Source organism: Vigna unguiculata, chromosome 9 (genome assembly GCF_004118075.2).
Source record: "Vigna unguiculata cultivar IT97K-499-35 chromosome 9, ASM411807v1, whole genome shotgun sequence".
NCBI lineage: Eukaryota > Viridiplantae > Streptophyta > Magnoliopsida > Fabales > Fabaceae > Vigna > Vigna unguiculata.
In genome coordinates, this window is record NC_040287.1 from 32,876,549 (window position 1) to 32,891,673 (window position 15,125).

Sequence of the window (15,125 nt, forward strand, 5' to 3'; positions counted from 1 at the left end):
CATTTCACACCAAGGATTTGACATGTGACAATTTTTATTTTTAAATTAAAAAAAATTAAAAAAATTAAAAAAACCAGAGGCTTGACACGTGTCACGCCGTTAATGCTGTGAAAAAGTAACGGAGTGTACTACATTGATGCACAATTTCCAATTTGAGTACTAAACTGAAACAAACTTAAAAGTGTGTACCATTTTAAGATTTTGGAACCAAACTGATATATTCCGAGTAATTAAGCCAAAAATTAATTTTGGTATCAATTTGGAGATGGACAAGATTGTTACATTTAAATAAAACATTGAAATTAAATTAAAATAACGAATATAAAAACCAAATTGAACATTAAATATTAACTCTTAGATATATGACATGCTAATAGGTTAGTAAGTAGACATTTTTTTAAATAAAAAAATTAAATATTTTGAGAAAAATTAAAAAAATTAAAGAAACCCAAAAAAATCATCAAGTAACATTTCATTACAGTTAATTATTTATAGCCTATTGAATAAAATTTACAAATGTTGAGATTTTATTGAATAAAAAAAATATTAAAGTTTAACCAAATTAAATATAAAACATTGACTTTAACATATATGACATTCTGATAGGTTAATAAGTAGATATTTTTTTTTTCAAATAAAAAATTAAATATTTTGAGAAAAAATAAAAAAATCATGAAAAAATATTTTATTACAGTTAATTATTTATGCTGAGTAAAATTGAGATATGAATGAATAAAAAAATATTAAAATTGAATTGACACGATTGAACCGAAAAGAAAACTAAATATTTATTTTAACCTACATGTTACAAAATATATAAATAAAGTATGATAAAAAATTATTATATTAAGATATTAAAAATAGACATCTTAAAGATATTTGATAATATATAGAAATATGTGCAAAATTCTTACTAAATTTAAAATTATATTATTTCATAAATATAAAACACATGATATTTTTGGAAGTAATAGAATTAGATACCTAGTAGGGTAAACAAACCAAACAACACTTTTTGTTGAAAGCAGACATCACGTAGTTCATAACAGTTAGTGTAAAGGTATCCAACAAAAAATTATTATAAAGCTATTTCAATACAGTTCTACTCGAACCCGACCCATATAATATTACCCGACCCAGTTTCCTTTTCCCTCCCTGTTTTTTTCTTGGAAAAGAGGGAGCAAGAAAATTTTTACAATCAAACTCGAATTGCAGTTAAAACCCCAACAGACACTCATATTATTCGATTTTCTTTAATTTCCAGGAATCAATTTGTTGTGAAACTTTATGTTTGAATCCCGCGCGATTCACTTGTTCTCTGTCTAATGTTTCTCTCTCGCGCCCTAATTCTTGAATTTCTGTATCGTCGGTGAATTGGATTCTCATGGCGGAGGAGAAGAGGGCGTCGTCGTCGTTCGTGAAGAAAGGTGACCGGCAAATGTTCACGGTGGACCTCCGGCCTGGTGAGACGACCATAGTTTCGTGGAAGAAGCTGATGAAGGACTCTAGCAAGCCTAACGGATCCAATTCGGCACCGCAACAAGTCGCAATCGCTCCGGTGAGACTTTTCTTCCATCTCGCTCAGTTTCTCTCTCGATGTTGTTTCTGACAGCACTGTCAATTCGCTGCTATGTGTGAAGTATTTTCAGCTTTCGCTGTTAGTGTTTTGCTTCAATTTTTTGCATTTTGGTACGGTGTTGTTTTTGGATCGAATTTCGGGTTTGAAAGGGGTTTTTGTGCTAAACTGGAGTTATTGTTCTTCGAAACTATCAATCCTAGTTGACTTCAAGTTCGTTATTTTGAATGGTGCTGTATCTGTCGTTTTACCCTAATGTAGGATCCTATTTCAGTGTTTACTGGGCATGATGTAGCTAATACGAGTTGAGTAGATGTAAAGTGGTATGGTTAATCTGAGCTTTTAAAGAAAAGAAGTATAATCCGAGTACTAAAATGTGAACCAGGAATGTAAGAGCAATTGTTCTGTAACGTGATTCTTTTGATGTTTGTGAGGTAAACCAGTTTCGAAGATTTTGTGCTGAAATTTATTTCATTAGTTTAAACCAATAATATTGGTTCATACGTTAATCATTATTATTTGCATAAATTCTCCCCCTATTTAACAAGCATCTGCTTTATCATACCTCAGGGGTTCTTCCTTCTGTGCATATTTGCATAATGATGAGAATTTTATGAGATTGGTTTTACGCTTTCATTAATAGATACGGTTCGAGTGCTAAGATCTAGTAGCCTTTAATATTTGAGAATAACGTAAGATGTAGCGGTTAGTGGATATGTACTTGCAGTTGTAGATATGCTCTACTTCACTAGCATCTGGCATACGATTTTTCCTGGTTTCGAGTTTTCTTATTTTGAATTTATTTTCTTAATTCTTCACTATGTTGTTTTGTAATTGATAGGCTTTTGATACCAAATTCTCATTTCATGCTTCCGTGCACCATCCCCTTCCCACAAAATTATTTTCCAGGCGCTTTTATATTGTATATCATTGTAAAATCCAGCTTATTGTCATTTTGAAATTATGCATTCTCTTATGCTGCACTATTCTCAGAAGTCTCTGCCCATTTTTTTTAAGGGTGAACCTGTTGATGTTGAAGAAAATGATCCCTCTCAGCCAAACCGTTTCAGTGCTGTAATAGAGAAGATTGAACGCCTTTACATGGTATTTTTTTTTCTTACTAGGATTTTTACTTTATGCTCTTCATCAGCAGCATGAATTTGTTTTTTGAACCTTTTATTAATATTGTAAATGTGTGTTTAAGTATTAATATGTAGCTTCTTATTGGGAATAAATGGGACTCCCAATTGTTTCAGGGCAAGGATAGTAGTGACGATGAGGATCTGCTTGATGTTCCTGATGATGATCAATATGATACCGAAGACTCTTTTATAGATGATGCTGAACTGGTAGGTACTTCACATATTTATTTGGTTCATTTATGACCCTCTTGACCTTGTATTGCTGAAACAGGAATAGTACTGTTTTTTGTGATGGACTTTTTGTTTTTGGATATTTTTTTATGTTCTTAAATTGTTCCTTATGCAGGATGAATATTTTGAGGTTGATAATTCTGCAATCAAACATGATGGGTTCTTTGTAAATAGGGGGAAACTGGAACGCATGTAAGTTTTGTGGTTTTTGAATATCGCATTTTGTTTCTTATCAATACACACAAGGTTAAAACAAATCATAGAAGGGTTACTTTCAACTTACTTTGTTTTGTTTGTTGATACCTGAGGTTGGTCTATTGTTACCATTTTATTGTATTTGCTTTTAAATAGCCTCGTCTTTTAGCTGGCTATATTTATTCATGAGTTATAACCTTTTTGGTTTTTTAGATATCTATGACCATGCTTATCTTTATTAGATAGTTTTGCCTTATAAGTTTTTTCTGTGTTCCTTACAAGATTGACATGAATTTGTCTTATTGGCAAACAATTTTTCTTTTCAATTCAACTAAGGAAAAAATTGTAGCAATTTATTGAATATATTTTGTTGAAAATGGGAGCAAATAGAGTCTAACAACCAATCAAAAATTCTTCTTACTGATTGTTGTTTCTTTCTATATTACAAGAAATGAACCTCCTGCACCACCTAACCAGCAACCAAAGAAAAGACGCAGAAAAGATATAATGAAGAATGGTGGTGAAAACAGCGATGGCCATGGATCAAATAAAAATGTAAAAGTTGGCAGGCCAGCATCTGGCAAAACAGCTTCACTGCATGCAAAAAATATGTTAAATTCATCTGAGAATTTGGTTGCACCGGATGAACATTATGAAGACTTGAAACTTTCAAATCAGTCAGATGTCTCTGGAATTATTTCAAAAAAGAAAACTGTTGATACTAAACCGACATTGGACTCTTCCATCTCTTTGAAAACATCAAATGATGATGTTCCCGGTGTAACAGATGCAAAAGATGCTGACAAGCAAAGGATAGGAGTTTTTCAATCTAAGAGCATTAGTGATAAATGTAAAGACGGAACTGGATCGTTAGATGCATCTCATCAGAAGTACAATGAGAAAAGTGCTTATGCACATTCCAAATCCCAACCTGGAAGACCCCCAAATAGTATTGATGATTTGGAAAATATTATTCGGACAAAAGAAAAAAGTGGTATGTGTGAACTGCCAGATCTTAACCTGTCTGAGGGAAAGTCTGCTACCCAAGCAACAGTAAGTTTTTATTTTGTTTGCTTTCTGTGCTCCCTTTTTCAACTTTGATTTGATAAATACTTGAATAAAACAGTGATACCAACAAAAGAGGTCCTCTGCACTGTATTGTTTTCATCAATTCATTTTTTCTACTAAACAAAAGGGTTACCCCTCTCGAAGTCCCAAGTGGCTCATGTTACTTTCAACAATTGCTTTCAAAAGAGCATTCTCTCAACAGAACCACTTTTGCAACTAAGGGAGCAAGTTCTCTGAAACTGAAGAATTACACTGCCTATGTTTGAGATATCAACGAAAATGATTATTTCAATATTCAATATGTTTATAGTCATTTGTTATTGTTATTAATTATATGAAATTAGTCGTGTTTGATTATGTTAGGTGGAAGGTGATTTTAAGATAGTCTATTTTGATTGCATTGCATAGAAGAATCGGTTTTCATAGTAAAATTACAAAAATGGTGTATGAAGTGTTTTTGTTGTAGTTGGTTTTGTATTTACAATAATAAATTGTTGGGAAAAATGAAAGTTAAGCCAAAGAGTAGCTGGTAATGTTGAATCACAGGCCTCAAAACCTTTTACTGTATAAAAAATCCTTTTCATTTTGTATCACTTTGATATTTACCAACATGCCAGCATTTTTGAGAACAACTTTTATTCTTGGGAAAAACTTTTACCTTCCAAAAATATTCCAATCCAATCCATGCTATGTGTCAGATGAAAAGAGAGATAAACTCCCCAATGGTGAACCGATTAATAGGGCAATAGAATAAGCCTTGTTGATCCCTTTTCTTTGCATGAAGATGCTGGTAGATGTTAAGCAGTACCATAACTTAGTTCTGTACTAGTACTGCTTTTACCCAGGCCTTTGACTATTTCTCTTGGTTGTCATGAAGCATGATTTTCATTTGAAATGACAATTACCTTATTTAAAGGATGTTGGCATGCAGGGATGGGGTGTGTTATATTTAAAAGCAATTGAAATAACAAAGTAAACTATCCTTTTAACTATAACTTTTGAACTATAGAGATAATGATGGTTGTGCATATGAATATCTATGGATGAAACTGTATATGTTCTATTAGTTTCTCTCTTGATGATGAACTTATTTGAATGTTACGCAGAAATATGAAAACATGCAGAAGAAAGAGGGTTCTAGTGTTAGGCCAAAAACTTCAATGCTTGAAAAGGCTCTTCGTGAGTTGGAAAAAATGGTTGCAGAATGTAAGATTGGAATTAATGTTCTCAATTAACATGGATAGGAATTGTGAAGTGTTTCCTTCTGATGCTAAATTTTACTTTTCTTTTTCCTTTGCTCCTTTGAAATAATGTTACAGCCAGGCCACCAGCAGTGGATAACCAGGATGCTGTGAAAAGGAGGTTGCCTAGAGAAATAAAGCTAAAGCTTGCTAAAGTTGCTAGACTGGCGGTACTGGAAAATGATACTTTGTTGGCTTTATGCTTCTGGAGATTTATACTATTTTATACTGTTTACTTAAAGACTTTTAACATTGAAATATTAATTATATGTTTTTGCTGCATCAGGCAACCCATGGGAAAGTATCAAAAGAGTTAATTAACCGTCTTATGAGTATTCTTGGCCATCTGATTCAGCTAAGAACATTAAAGGTATTGCATCCTGTTAAATATAAACAGACAACACGTTAATGTTAGTTCTTTCAGTTTCCAACTTTAGTCTCCCCTCCGCTTCTTTTAGCTGACATATATAGTTGATATCCAAAAGCTGTGTTTGAGTATGCTTGTTTCTCAAGTTCCCTGTCTACTGTTTCTGTGTTTTGTACATTTTTTTAGTTAATTTAATTATTAGAATATCATTTAAGACCAATAAAATATGGTTTGTGGGCATTCTTGACCTAACCATTTGCATGTTTATTTAGGATTGTCCATTGAGAGACTAGTTAATTTTGGTGATTTTCTTAGAAAAATCATTCAATTTTCCTTTCCCGTTTTTGCTTCTGTTTGAGTGCGTTAATGTGATGTAACTATGAAGCTATGGCAGTACCATCTATTAATGTCAAAATCGTGGTGCTCATTATTTATTTTAGGAAGTCTTCTATTTTATCCTTCCAATAATTCAATTCTTTATTACATTTGTATTTTGCCGTTAGTACTAGGATCATGTATTTAAAACAATCCCATAATTACATGGATTTATTTCCTTCGAATTAGCTCTTCAGGCTAATGTATTTATAGGTTCAATGGCCTCATTATTGAAACATAGAAGAAATATATTATTCTTTCTACATTTGAAATGGTATCAAAGTTATTGAGAGCTTCTTATCCCAAGTATCGTAAGTCAATTATTTGGCTATTACTATTAGCCGATCCATAAATATCTAAGAATAAGAATATATATATAAGTGAGGTGAAATCTTCACTTTACATGCCGATTTTGTGATGTTTAGTTATGCATAAACCCACTTACTAAAATAGTGTTTTGAGAGGGGATTCACCGTGGAGATATAATACAATACCAAATAAGACATGAGTCCAAACTCACATAAGAGATTGACACAATCTTCAACTTAAAATCTTAAGGCAATAGGTTTGTGGGTTTGGTTCCTTGGATGTTGCTCACCTTTTTCATTTCTACTCAATGTGAGACATACACTTATACATGGATTTTCTAATTATCTCCCTCTCAAGAGTGGAGTCCCTTCAACGTTGGTACATTCCTTCAAGCGAAAGTATTTCTAACCATGGATATCTTACTATCAACCCTTACTTGTACTATCTTTCATCATAATGGGACATACCGTCATTGAAATAGGGAAGACAACCTACAAACTAACTAGTAGTCCAATTGATTCAAACATAAGGTTGACAAGTAGAGTGGAGGATATCGTAGTGGACAAAGAAATGTATTAATGACTTGTTGACATACTTATTTACTTATCACATACTAGGCCAAACATTGTTTTTGTTGTGGATCTAGTAAGCCAATTTATGCACCAACCGAAGGAGGCTCATTTACAAACTACTCTTAGAATTGTTCATATTTAAAAGGGATTCTAGGAAGAGGGATTTTTTTAAACGAAACAAGAGTTAAAGTCTTGAAACATATATGGATACAGATCATGCTGGGCCAGTTGTGAATAGGAGATTAACCACCGAATTTTGCTCCTTCCTTGGTGGAAACCTAGTTACTTGGAGGAGCTAAACAAATAATGTAGTAGCCATGTCAAGTGTTGAAGCATAATTTTGAGCAATGACCCAAGGAAAATGTAAATTTCTATTGTTGAGGATTATATTGGAAGACTTGAAGATAAAGTGGGTGAACCCATGAGTTATGTTATGAAAATAAATCTGTGATTAATATGGCCCGCAATGACCCAAGGAAAATGTAAACTTTTATTGTTGAAGATTATACTGTAAGACTTAAAGATAAAGTGGGTGAACCTATGAGTTATGTTATGAAAATAAATCTGCGATTAATATGGCCCACAACTAGGTGCAATGTGATAAAACTAAACATATTGTGGCGGACAAACATTTTATCAAAGAAAAGGGAGACAATGACTTGATTTGCACCCAATATGTGTCCACTTATAATCAACTTGCAAACATACTCACTAAAGGACTGAACTGTATTAACTCTGAAAGAATTATATCCAAGTTGGAAATGAATAATACTTACTCACCAACTTGAGGGGAGTGTCAAAACCGTTCTACTCATTATGGATTTTAGGAGGTTTTTTGTTTTATCCTTCCTATAGTTTTATTCTTTATTACAGGTGTCTCTTGCCATTAATACTATGATTATGCATTTAATAACAATCCCATAGTTACAGGAATTTGTTTCCTTAGAATTAACTCTATATTTCCTAAAATAACCAACAGGCTCATGTATTTATAGGTCCAATGGTCTCATTTTGAAATATATTATTCTTTCTAAATCTAAAACTTAAAAAGTGATAATACTTTGTCAACTTTTAATTCAATTAGAACTGTCTTCACGAGTACTAAAAATTTCATCTGTAATTTCTCTTGTTTTTCCTTTTTTAATCTTATAGTATCTTGATAATTTTCTGAACTGATATTTGCTGTTTTTGTTCAGTGTGGTTTATGTGTATTTAGGTTCTCTTAATTCCTGAAACGACTTATCTTCTCATATAGTGTTTTTCTACTGCAGAGAAACTTAAAAATAATGATCAGTATGGGCCTGTCAGCAAAGCAGGAGGAGGATAATAGGTTTCAACAAATAAAGAAAGAAGTTGTTGACATGATTAAGATGCTGCCCCCAACTCTTGAATCCAAGGTTAGTGTAGTTTCACTTGCTTTTGCTTCCTTTATCATATATTGGTAAACTGGCTTACATGCGTTGTATTTTCACTTATGTTGAATTCTGATGAATTCACAATGTCTAGAATATGTAGCTTGAGATTCTTTAAATTGTTGTTTTATTTGTCAGCATCATGTGATGTGTTCTTTGGTGTGTGTTTTGCATGTTCATCATTGTAGCCTTTGTGATTCATCATTATTGTTTATGTCCCTCATCACAATTCGTATTATTTATCCTGTTATCCTTTATCTGGTTGCTCTTCCATTGGATCATTGGAAAGAGATTTAATCGGTTTTAGTTATGATACTCAAATTTGTGTTTTCTTTCTGTATCCTTTTATATTGGCACTTTATATTGACATTCACTTATATATATTTGCCAACTTATATTTTGATAATTTAATTTTGAACACATGGTGTTTTCAGGCACTTCAGCAGCAGCAGAAAGGTGAAGCATCTGGTGATTTTCAAGAATTTGGTCCAGATGGAAAAACAAATACAAAAAGAAAGTTTGCCATGGATGCTGCATTGGAGGACAAGATTTGTGATCTCTACGATCTTTTTGTTGATGTATGGATTTCATCTATAGATATTTATCTTGAAATTCTTGGTTGTGATAAAGCTTTCTTATTCAACCTTGCTTGTGATTGCTGTAGGGGTTGGATGAAAACGCAGGTCCACAGATCAGAAAGTTGTATGCTGAGGTGGTTCAAATTTTCTAAATCTTCCTCTCAATGCTGTTTTTTCAAGCAACTGGGTTGCTTGCATTGTATTTTTTGTGCTGAGGATGAAAAAGTCAAATCAACTTGGTTTTTATGTTTGTATATGATTAAAATGTTTGCAATTTTTTGTCTTGAGAATTTATTAGTATTATGAAGTATACATTCAGGGAACTTTTCTTGACTACCACTTTTTTCCCAACAAACAACTCTCGTCTTTCAGTGGCATTAGTTCCACTTAATAGTTAATATGTGTTTAGTTTTTGTTGTGACTTGTGTGAAGTTTATCTGTTTACTTTGGAAGAACAAATATATATTTTCTTAACTTTCAATTTTCTTGTCTCCAGCTTGCAGAACTATGGCCCAGAGGTCACATGGACAACCATGGGATCAAACGTGGAATTTGCAGGGCAAAAGAGAGGCGCAGAGCACTGTACAACAAGCATAAGGTATGGCTTTTGCAGTTAATAATGATTTTTATATTAGCGGAGCATTATTCAACCTCACTTTCTCTCAGTAGAAGATTGTCTGTGCTCTAGGCTGTAAAATCCTATATGATAGAGATATCTACAAGGAACGTTGCAGGAAATTATTAAAAGTGATTTCAGTGAATAGTATCCTTGAGAATTTGGTTTTTAATCCATGCTACTGGTGTGACCTAGGAGGATAAACTAATATTCTTGTTGTATTGGAAGTTTTAGAAATGATTACCCATAGAAATTAGTAATGAACATCATATAGGCAGTGGAAACTTCTTTTACCATTTTCATTTCATGGTAATATGGTATTCTATTTCAATTACATCTATCTTCTCTACTGGAAGGACATATCGCTTTTCAAACTATAAAGTTGATGTTAATTCAGACAACTGAAACTGTTTAGGCTTACAAAACTAGGTTGCTCCAAGGATCATGTTTCTTTTTTCTCATCATGTCTCCAAAGTTTTGATTTCCTTTAGTTTCTCTTCAATGTTCATACTGTATACTTTCTCTAGAGAGTAAATTTAGACCTGATTGAATCCTACAAAATCAGTTTGTGGACACCCATTTATGTCCCGAGGATTAGATATCTCGAGCATGAGATTACATTTAGGTGGTCCAATAGTGATGACATATCTAACAAACCTTACTGGGATAAGTTTTGATATTATCTTAGAAAGTAAATTTAAGTCTATTCAAACTTATAAAATTGATTTTGAATTTGAGGTTTGTATTTACTTATATATATATACACTATCTAGCTAGCCCAGGATCTAAACTTTTCACAAACATAACATGAAAAAGGAGGACATTGTATCTTTAGTAGATTTTAGGTTTTAAAAATTCATTTTCTTCATTTGATAGGGAAAATAATTGATCTTAAAAACGAAAGAATAAGATTTGATTCTTTTTATGCCCAGATGATCATCGGGATTTTATATTGATTTTTATCTCATGGGTTTACTTTGTTGCTGATCAGGACCAGGAAAAAATTAAGAGGAAAAAGTTGCTGGTACCTAAGCAAGAGGAGAACGTCCGATTTGATGCGAATTCAATTACTTCACAACAGAACCAACGAGAGAGATCAGCTCCCGAGTCCAGCAGTCATGGTTTTACTTCGGGGAGCAAGCAAGTTTCTAATGCAAGCCCAACTGGGCGGGTACCCAGTCCAATAAACGGTCTAAAACAAGAAAAAGCAAAGGGAAGTTCAAGCAGTTCCCTGGATGATGTAAGGGTTGCAGAAGCTGTGCTAACAAAGAAGGTAAAGAGAAAACCAGAAGTTGAGTTGGAAGCACATTTAGTTTCTGAGAAGGTGGCTTCCTTGCAGGGAGAAGAAAGGCCTAGGTCCCTGAAGCAGCAGTCCTCAGGGCCACTTCCCAACAAATCAAATCTTCAGCCAACATCTGTTCCTGATCTTCAACACTCAAGCTAACGTCATTTCATGTAGGTTTAGAGGTTTACGAGTCCCAATGCCCCTTTATTTTTTTCTTTCCATTTTTCTTCTTATCCCCCTTTTCTATCAAATAGTTCCCTTCCTATCCTATCATTTTTGTAATTAAATGTCCTTGCAATGTTCTTCCAAATATAGATAGATTTATTGTTGTTAGTGATACTGGCCAAGCTTCTTATTTGGCTCTTACGCTTCTCTAAGCCAATTGTTCTTCTCTACTCCGCATGCAATTTTCGGAAGTTAACCATGCATAACATCAATTCATAAACGTCTCTAACAATGCTGGTTGAGTAGAGAAAGTTACATTAGCCTAGTTCCAAACCAAATATTACTTAAGGAAATTTGTATGCTTCCACAACGAACCCTCATTAACCCAATTTTAGTGTAGTGGCTGTACTTACATCAAATTTCTATACCCGATGAATAAAAGTACATATTATTTTATTGAAATAAAAAAATCGAAGTGCTAATTTATTCTACATTTTATTTTATTGATTTTAATTATGAAATTAAAATGGTTGCATAAATAATGTGTAAATTGAAGGGCTATTGAGTTGGAAAATTTGTTAGAAAAAAAATCATTAGTTTCCCAGGTGTGAATTTTTTATCACAGCTAAATTTATGAATACAATTATTTTAGATTTACTTTTGTTCTGAATATATTTTGATTTTAATACATTACATTTTAGTAAAAAATTAAATGAATAATGTAATTAGTAAGTATAGGTAAACGTATAAAGTGGAACGGATCAAGACGAAGGAAGAAAAGAAAAAAGTAAAGAAAGGAAAATGGCTGCTTCTTCTGCTGTCCGCTTTTTTTCTTGCACTCCATGAAAGTTCTAACTCTTCAATTATTCTCATAAAAATATAATAAAATTTTTTATACCTCTTTATTTTTTACATTTTTGAAATGAACGTTTCAGAAGGTATTTTTAATGTGGAATTTTTTTTTTCAAAATACTCAATCTGAAATATAAAATAAAGAAAAAATTAAGAATGAGTGTTCCAGAATATTTGGATTTTGAAAATATTTTCTAGAATAGTTATTTCGATTTTTTTTATATATTTTGGATTGGATACATTTTTTAAGTGTACAAAAAATTAATTATCAAGACAAAATAAATGTGTAGACTTATTACCAATGTTGTTACAAATGAATTGATTATTAATAATTAAAAAGTATGGATAGTTGAGAGATGTTAGAGTAGTAACTAATTTCAGCAAGTGCACTTGATGTATAGCAGTATCAAACAAGTGTCGCATCCATATTGATTTGTTAATATTGTCTAATATTTAGGGTTGGATTGAATGGAACAATTTTTGCAAAAGTAGTGTTGATTATAAAAACAAAGTTAAAGTAAGACTTGGAAAATATAATGATAAATGCGTGTTGAAGTTGAGTTTTATCTATTCTTCTTCTAATGTATTGTTACTTATCTTTTATTCTTTGCATGTTAATTATTCAATGCCTCTCCTAATATAATCTACTTTTAATATAGAGGAAGTGCTTAAAGAAACTAAGAACTGGACACCTACAACTAAGAACAAAGTCTTGTATTTAAAGATAATTTTAGACGGTGGTCAGCCTCATTCAGTAGTGCTTAACAACAAATGTTTCTTGTCAAGGTAAGTTTTCTTCTCAGCTCAACACTTAAGTTTTTCTTCTTTGGAGAGTTTCTTTGGCCATTTAGCCCCTTTATTTTGTGCTTCAAGTTCTCTTGCAAGCGGTTTCGTTTTGTGCTCAACACCATTCTGCGCCGCTTAGCTGGAAGACCAAGATTCATTGGTTTATATTTTCTGCTTATAGGGCTCAACGCCAACATTTGTGGCTCAATTGCATCTTTATTGTTTTTCCTCCAAAATGCCTGAAAAAAAATCAAATATCATCAAATTCACTAATTTCTAATTCTCTATATCTCATTTTGTTCTTTAGAGCTAAAAAGAGTTATCTTGCTTACAAATGTGATCAATTAATACATGATAAATATCAAATTAATATGAAATTTTTGGTATTTCAGACACTTATAAACTGTGTAATTAATAAATTAAATTATGCATAAGTTTAGTGTGAAGTAATTTTTCTTTTAAATTAATTACTTAGCCAAGTAGATAATAAGTTAACATAACTAGTGTGGATCCATAATGTCTTCGCAAAAGCTTTTAGTCAATGTCCAAAAAGTGAAAAAAAAAGGTTTTTTTTTTTTTTTTTTATTTCAGTGTCTCTTTAACTAGAAAATTGTAAAATAGGATCCGTTAATTTTTCTTAATTGGGTCAAATCGTTATGGGCAGGACGACATTCAAGGTAAAGTCATCCTCCCCCAAACCGATTTTTTTTTTTTTTAAAGTGACGTCGTCGTTTTTGAGAACGACTTTAGTTTAATTGAGAAGTGAAGTTGTCCTCTAACATGATTTTTAAAATCATAATAAATATATGATTATTATTGTGTGGATCTAAATTAAAATCTTAGTAATTAATGTTACTCACCAACTTATAATAAAAACAATTTTAGTTACCAATTTATAGATCAATTATAATTTTTTGAACTATTTTAGTTGTCAATAATGTTTAGTTTATAAATTGGTACCTAAATTAGTCATGTAACATACGAACAACAATACTTTATCATGTAACTAATTATTTTTTGTAACTAAAATTAATCATTATTCAAATATTTTATTGTAGTTGACTACGACTTCATAAATTAGATTACTTCATTGATAAATATCAATAAATTGTCCTAAAGTATCAGACATGGAAATGTGTCAAACACGAATGTGTGACTCCAAATTGACATATCAGTGTATAATAGATATTAAAGTTACGAGTTTGTTCAAAAAACTATTTATGTTAAAACTATTTTGTCATTCTATTAACAATTTTTATTTTAAAACTATTAACAGAACATTTTTATTATTTGTTACAATTAAATTAATTAGATAAATTATGATAAAATTATAAATAAAATTTAATCAGCACTGGCGCGCCTATGTGTGCGCATTTTTAAATATACGTGATATTGTATTAGTAGGTGATGATAATGTAATGTTATTAAGTTAATATATAAAATAAAATAAAAATGAAATATATCAGAAAAGATTAGAGAATAACTGTTAATCAATAGAGAAAAAGAGAAAAATAGAGATAGACAATTTTATAAAAAAGTTTGTAAAAATAACAGTCAATTTTCAAAAATTTAATAAATAATTATATTTTAAAGGGTAAAATTGGTATTTTAAAATGTGAACACAAAATAGAAAATCCAAAAGTAATTATAGATGAATTATTATTATTATTATTATTATTATAGATGAATCCAAAAGTGATTGTCATCTAATCACTCTTCTATAACAAAATTGAAAAAAAAATCAAAATAATCAATAATACAATAATTTAATTATTTTATATTTTAAATTAGGATTAAGTATGCTTTTTTAATTTAATACTTGTGAAATTAAAATTCTTCCTTTCCTCTCAAAGTGACATATAAGATTTATCACTGTATTCCTATACTTAAGCAACACATAAAATACGTCCTCCATAAAATTCATATAAAACACAGCTTTGTTTATTATTTTTTTAAAATTTAGGGTATTTGTCAATTAATGTCAATTTGGTCTTTAAGTTTTTTTCTATTTCAATTTGGGCCTTGTATTTTTTAAAATGATTCACAGTTGTGTCTATTAGGTTTTAGAGAGAGGGGTATCACTAGGGAGAACAAACACCAATGAGACCTCAGTCCAAACACCAAGGAGAACACAACAAGTTTCTTTAAAAGTATTTTTACAAATATTTGATAAAAATGTCAATTTTAGTAAGAATATCATCATAAGATTTATACAAAAAGTAAATTGAGTCTCAATTTAAGGAAAAACAATATTGCTTCATTTTTATAAAAATTGAGACTAAATTAAAACTAAAACACATGGGGACAAAATGGAATCATTTTGATACGTGACATAAATGTAAAATGACACATGTA

General features: G+C 31.2%; 1 protein-coding gene across 3 annotated transcripts; it reads left to right on the forward strand.

Annotated features, from left to right (window-relative positions):
* The first annotated feature begins 1,163 nt into the window (after window positions 1-1,163).
* On the forward strand, window positions 1,164-11,365 carry LOC114163901 (ubinuclein-1). Of its 3 annotated transcripts, XM_028048284.1 has the most exons (14): window positions 1,164-1,558; window positions 2,570-2,680; window positions 2,833-2,925; window positions 3,065-3,141; window positions 3,594-4,197; window positions 5,319-5,418; window positions 5,532-5,623; window positions 5,740-5,823; window positions 8,348-8,473; window positions 8,923-9,066; window positions 9,153-9,200; window positions 9,563-9,664; window positions 10,674-10,955; window positions 11,022-11,365. In XM_028048284.1, the coding sequence occupies exons 1-14, from the start codon at window positions 1,385-1,387 to the stop codon at window positions 11,124-11,126; spliced, it is 2,142 nt and encodes a 713-aa protein (XP_027904085.1). In that variant the 5' UTR covers window positions 1,164-1,384; the 3' UTR covers window positions 11,127-11,365. The 3 variants fall into 3 exon arrangements, with proteins under 3 accessions (XP_027904085.1, XP_027904083.1, XP_027904084.1); XM_028048282.1 differs by having other exon boundaries at window positions 1,166-1,558; window positions 10,674-11,365; XM_028048283.1 differs by having other exon boundaries at window positions 1,167-1,558; window positions 2,594-2,680; window positions 10,674-11,365.
* The last annotated feature ends 3,760 nt before the right edge of the window (window positions 11,366-15,125 follow it).

What these genes read in the sequence shown, in the direction of transcription:
- LOC114163901 (XM_028048282.1), top strand. Translation starts at nt 1,385, where the DNA reads ATGGCGGAGGAGAAGAGGGCGTCGTCGTCGTTCGTGAAGAAAGGTGAC. An exon ending in AACAAGTCGCAATCGCTCCG is followed by an intron (nt 1,559 to 2,569) that starts GTGAGACTTTTC and finishes CACTATTCTCAG; the next exon opens with AAGTCTCTGCCCATTTTTTT. An exon ending in AGGGGGAAACTGGAACGCAT is followed by an intron (nt 3,142 to 3,593) that starts GTAAGTTTTGTG and finishes CTATATTACAAG; the next exon opens with AAATGAACCTCCTGCACCAC.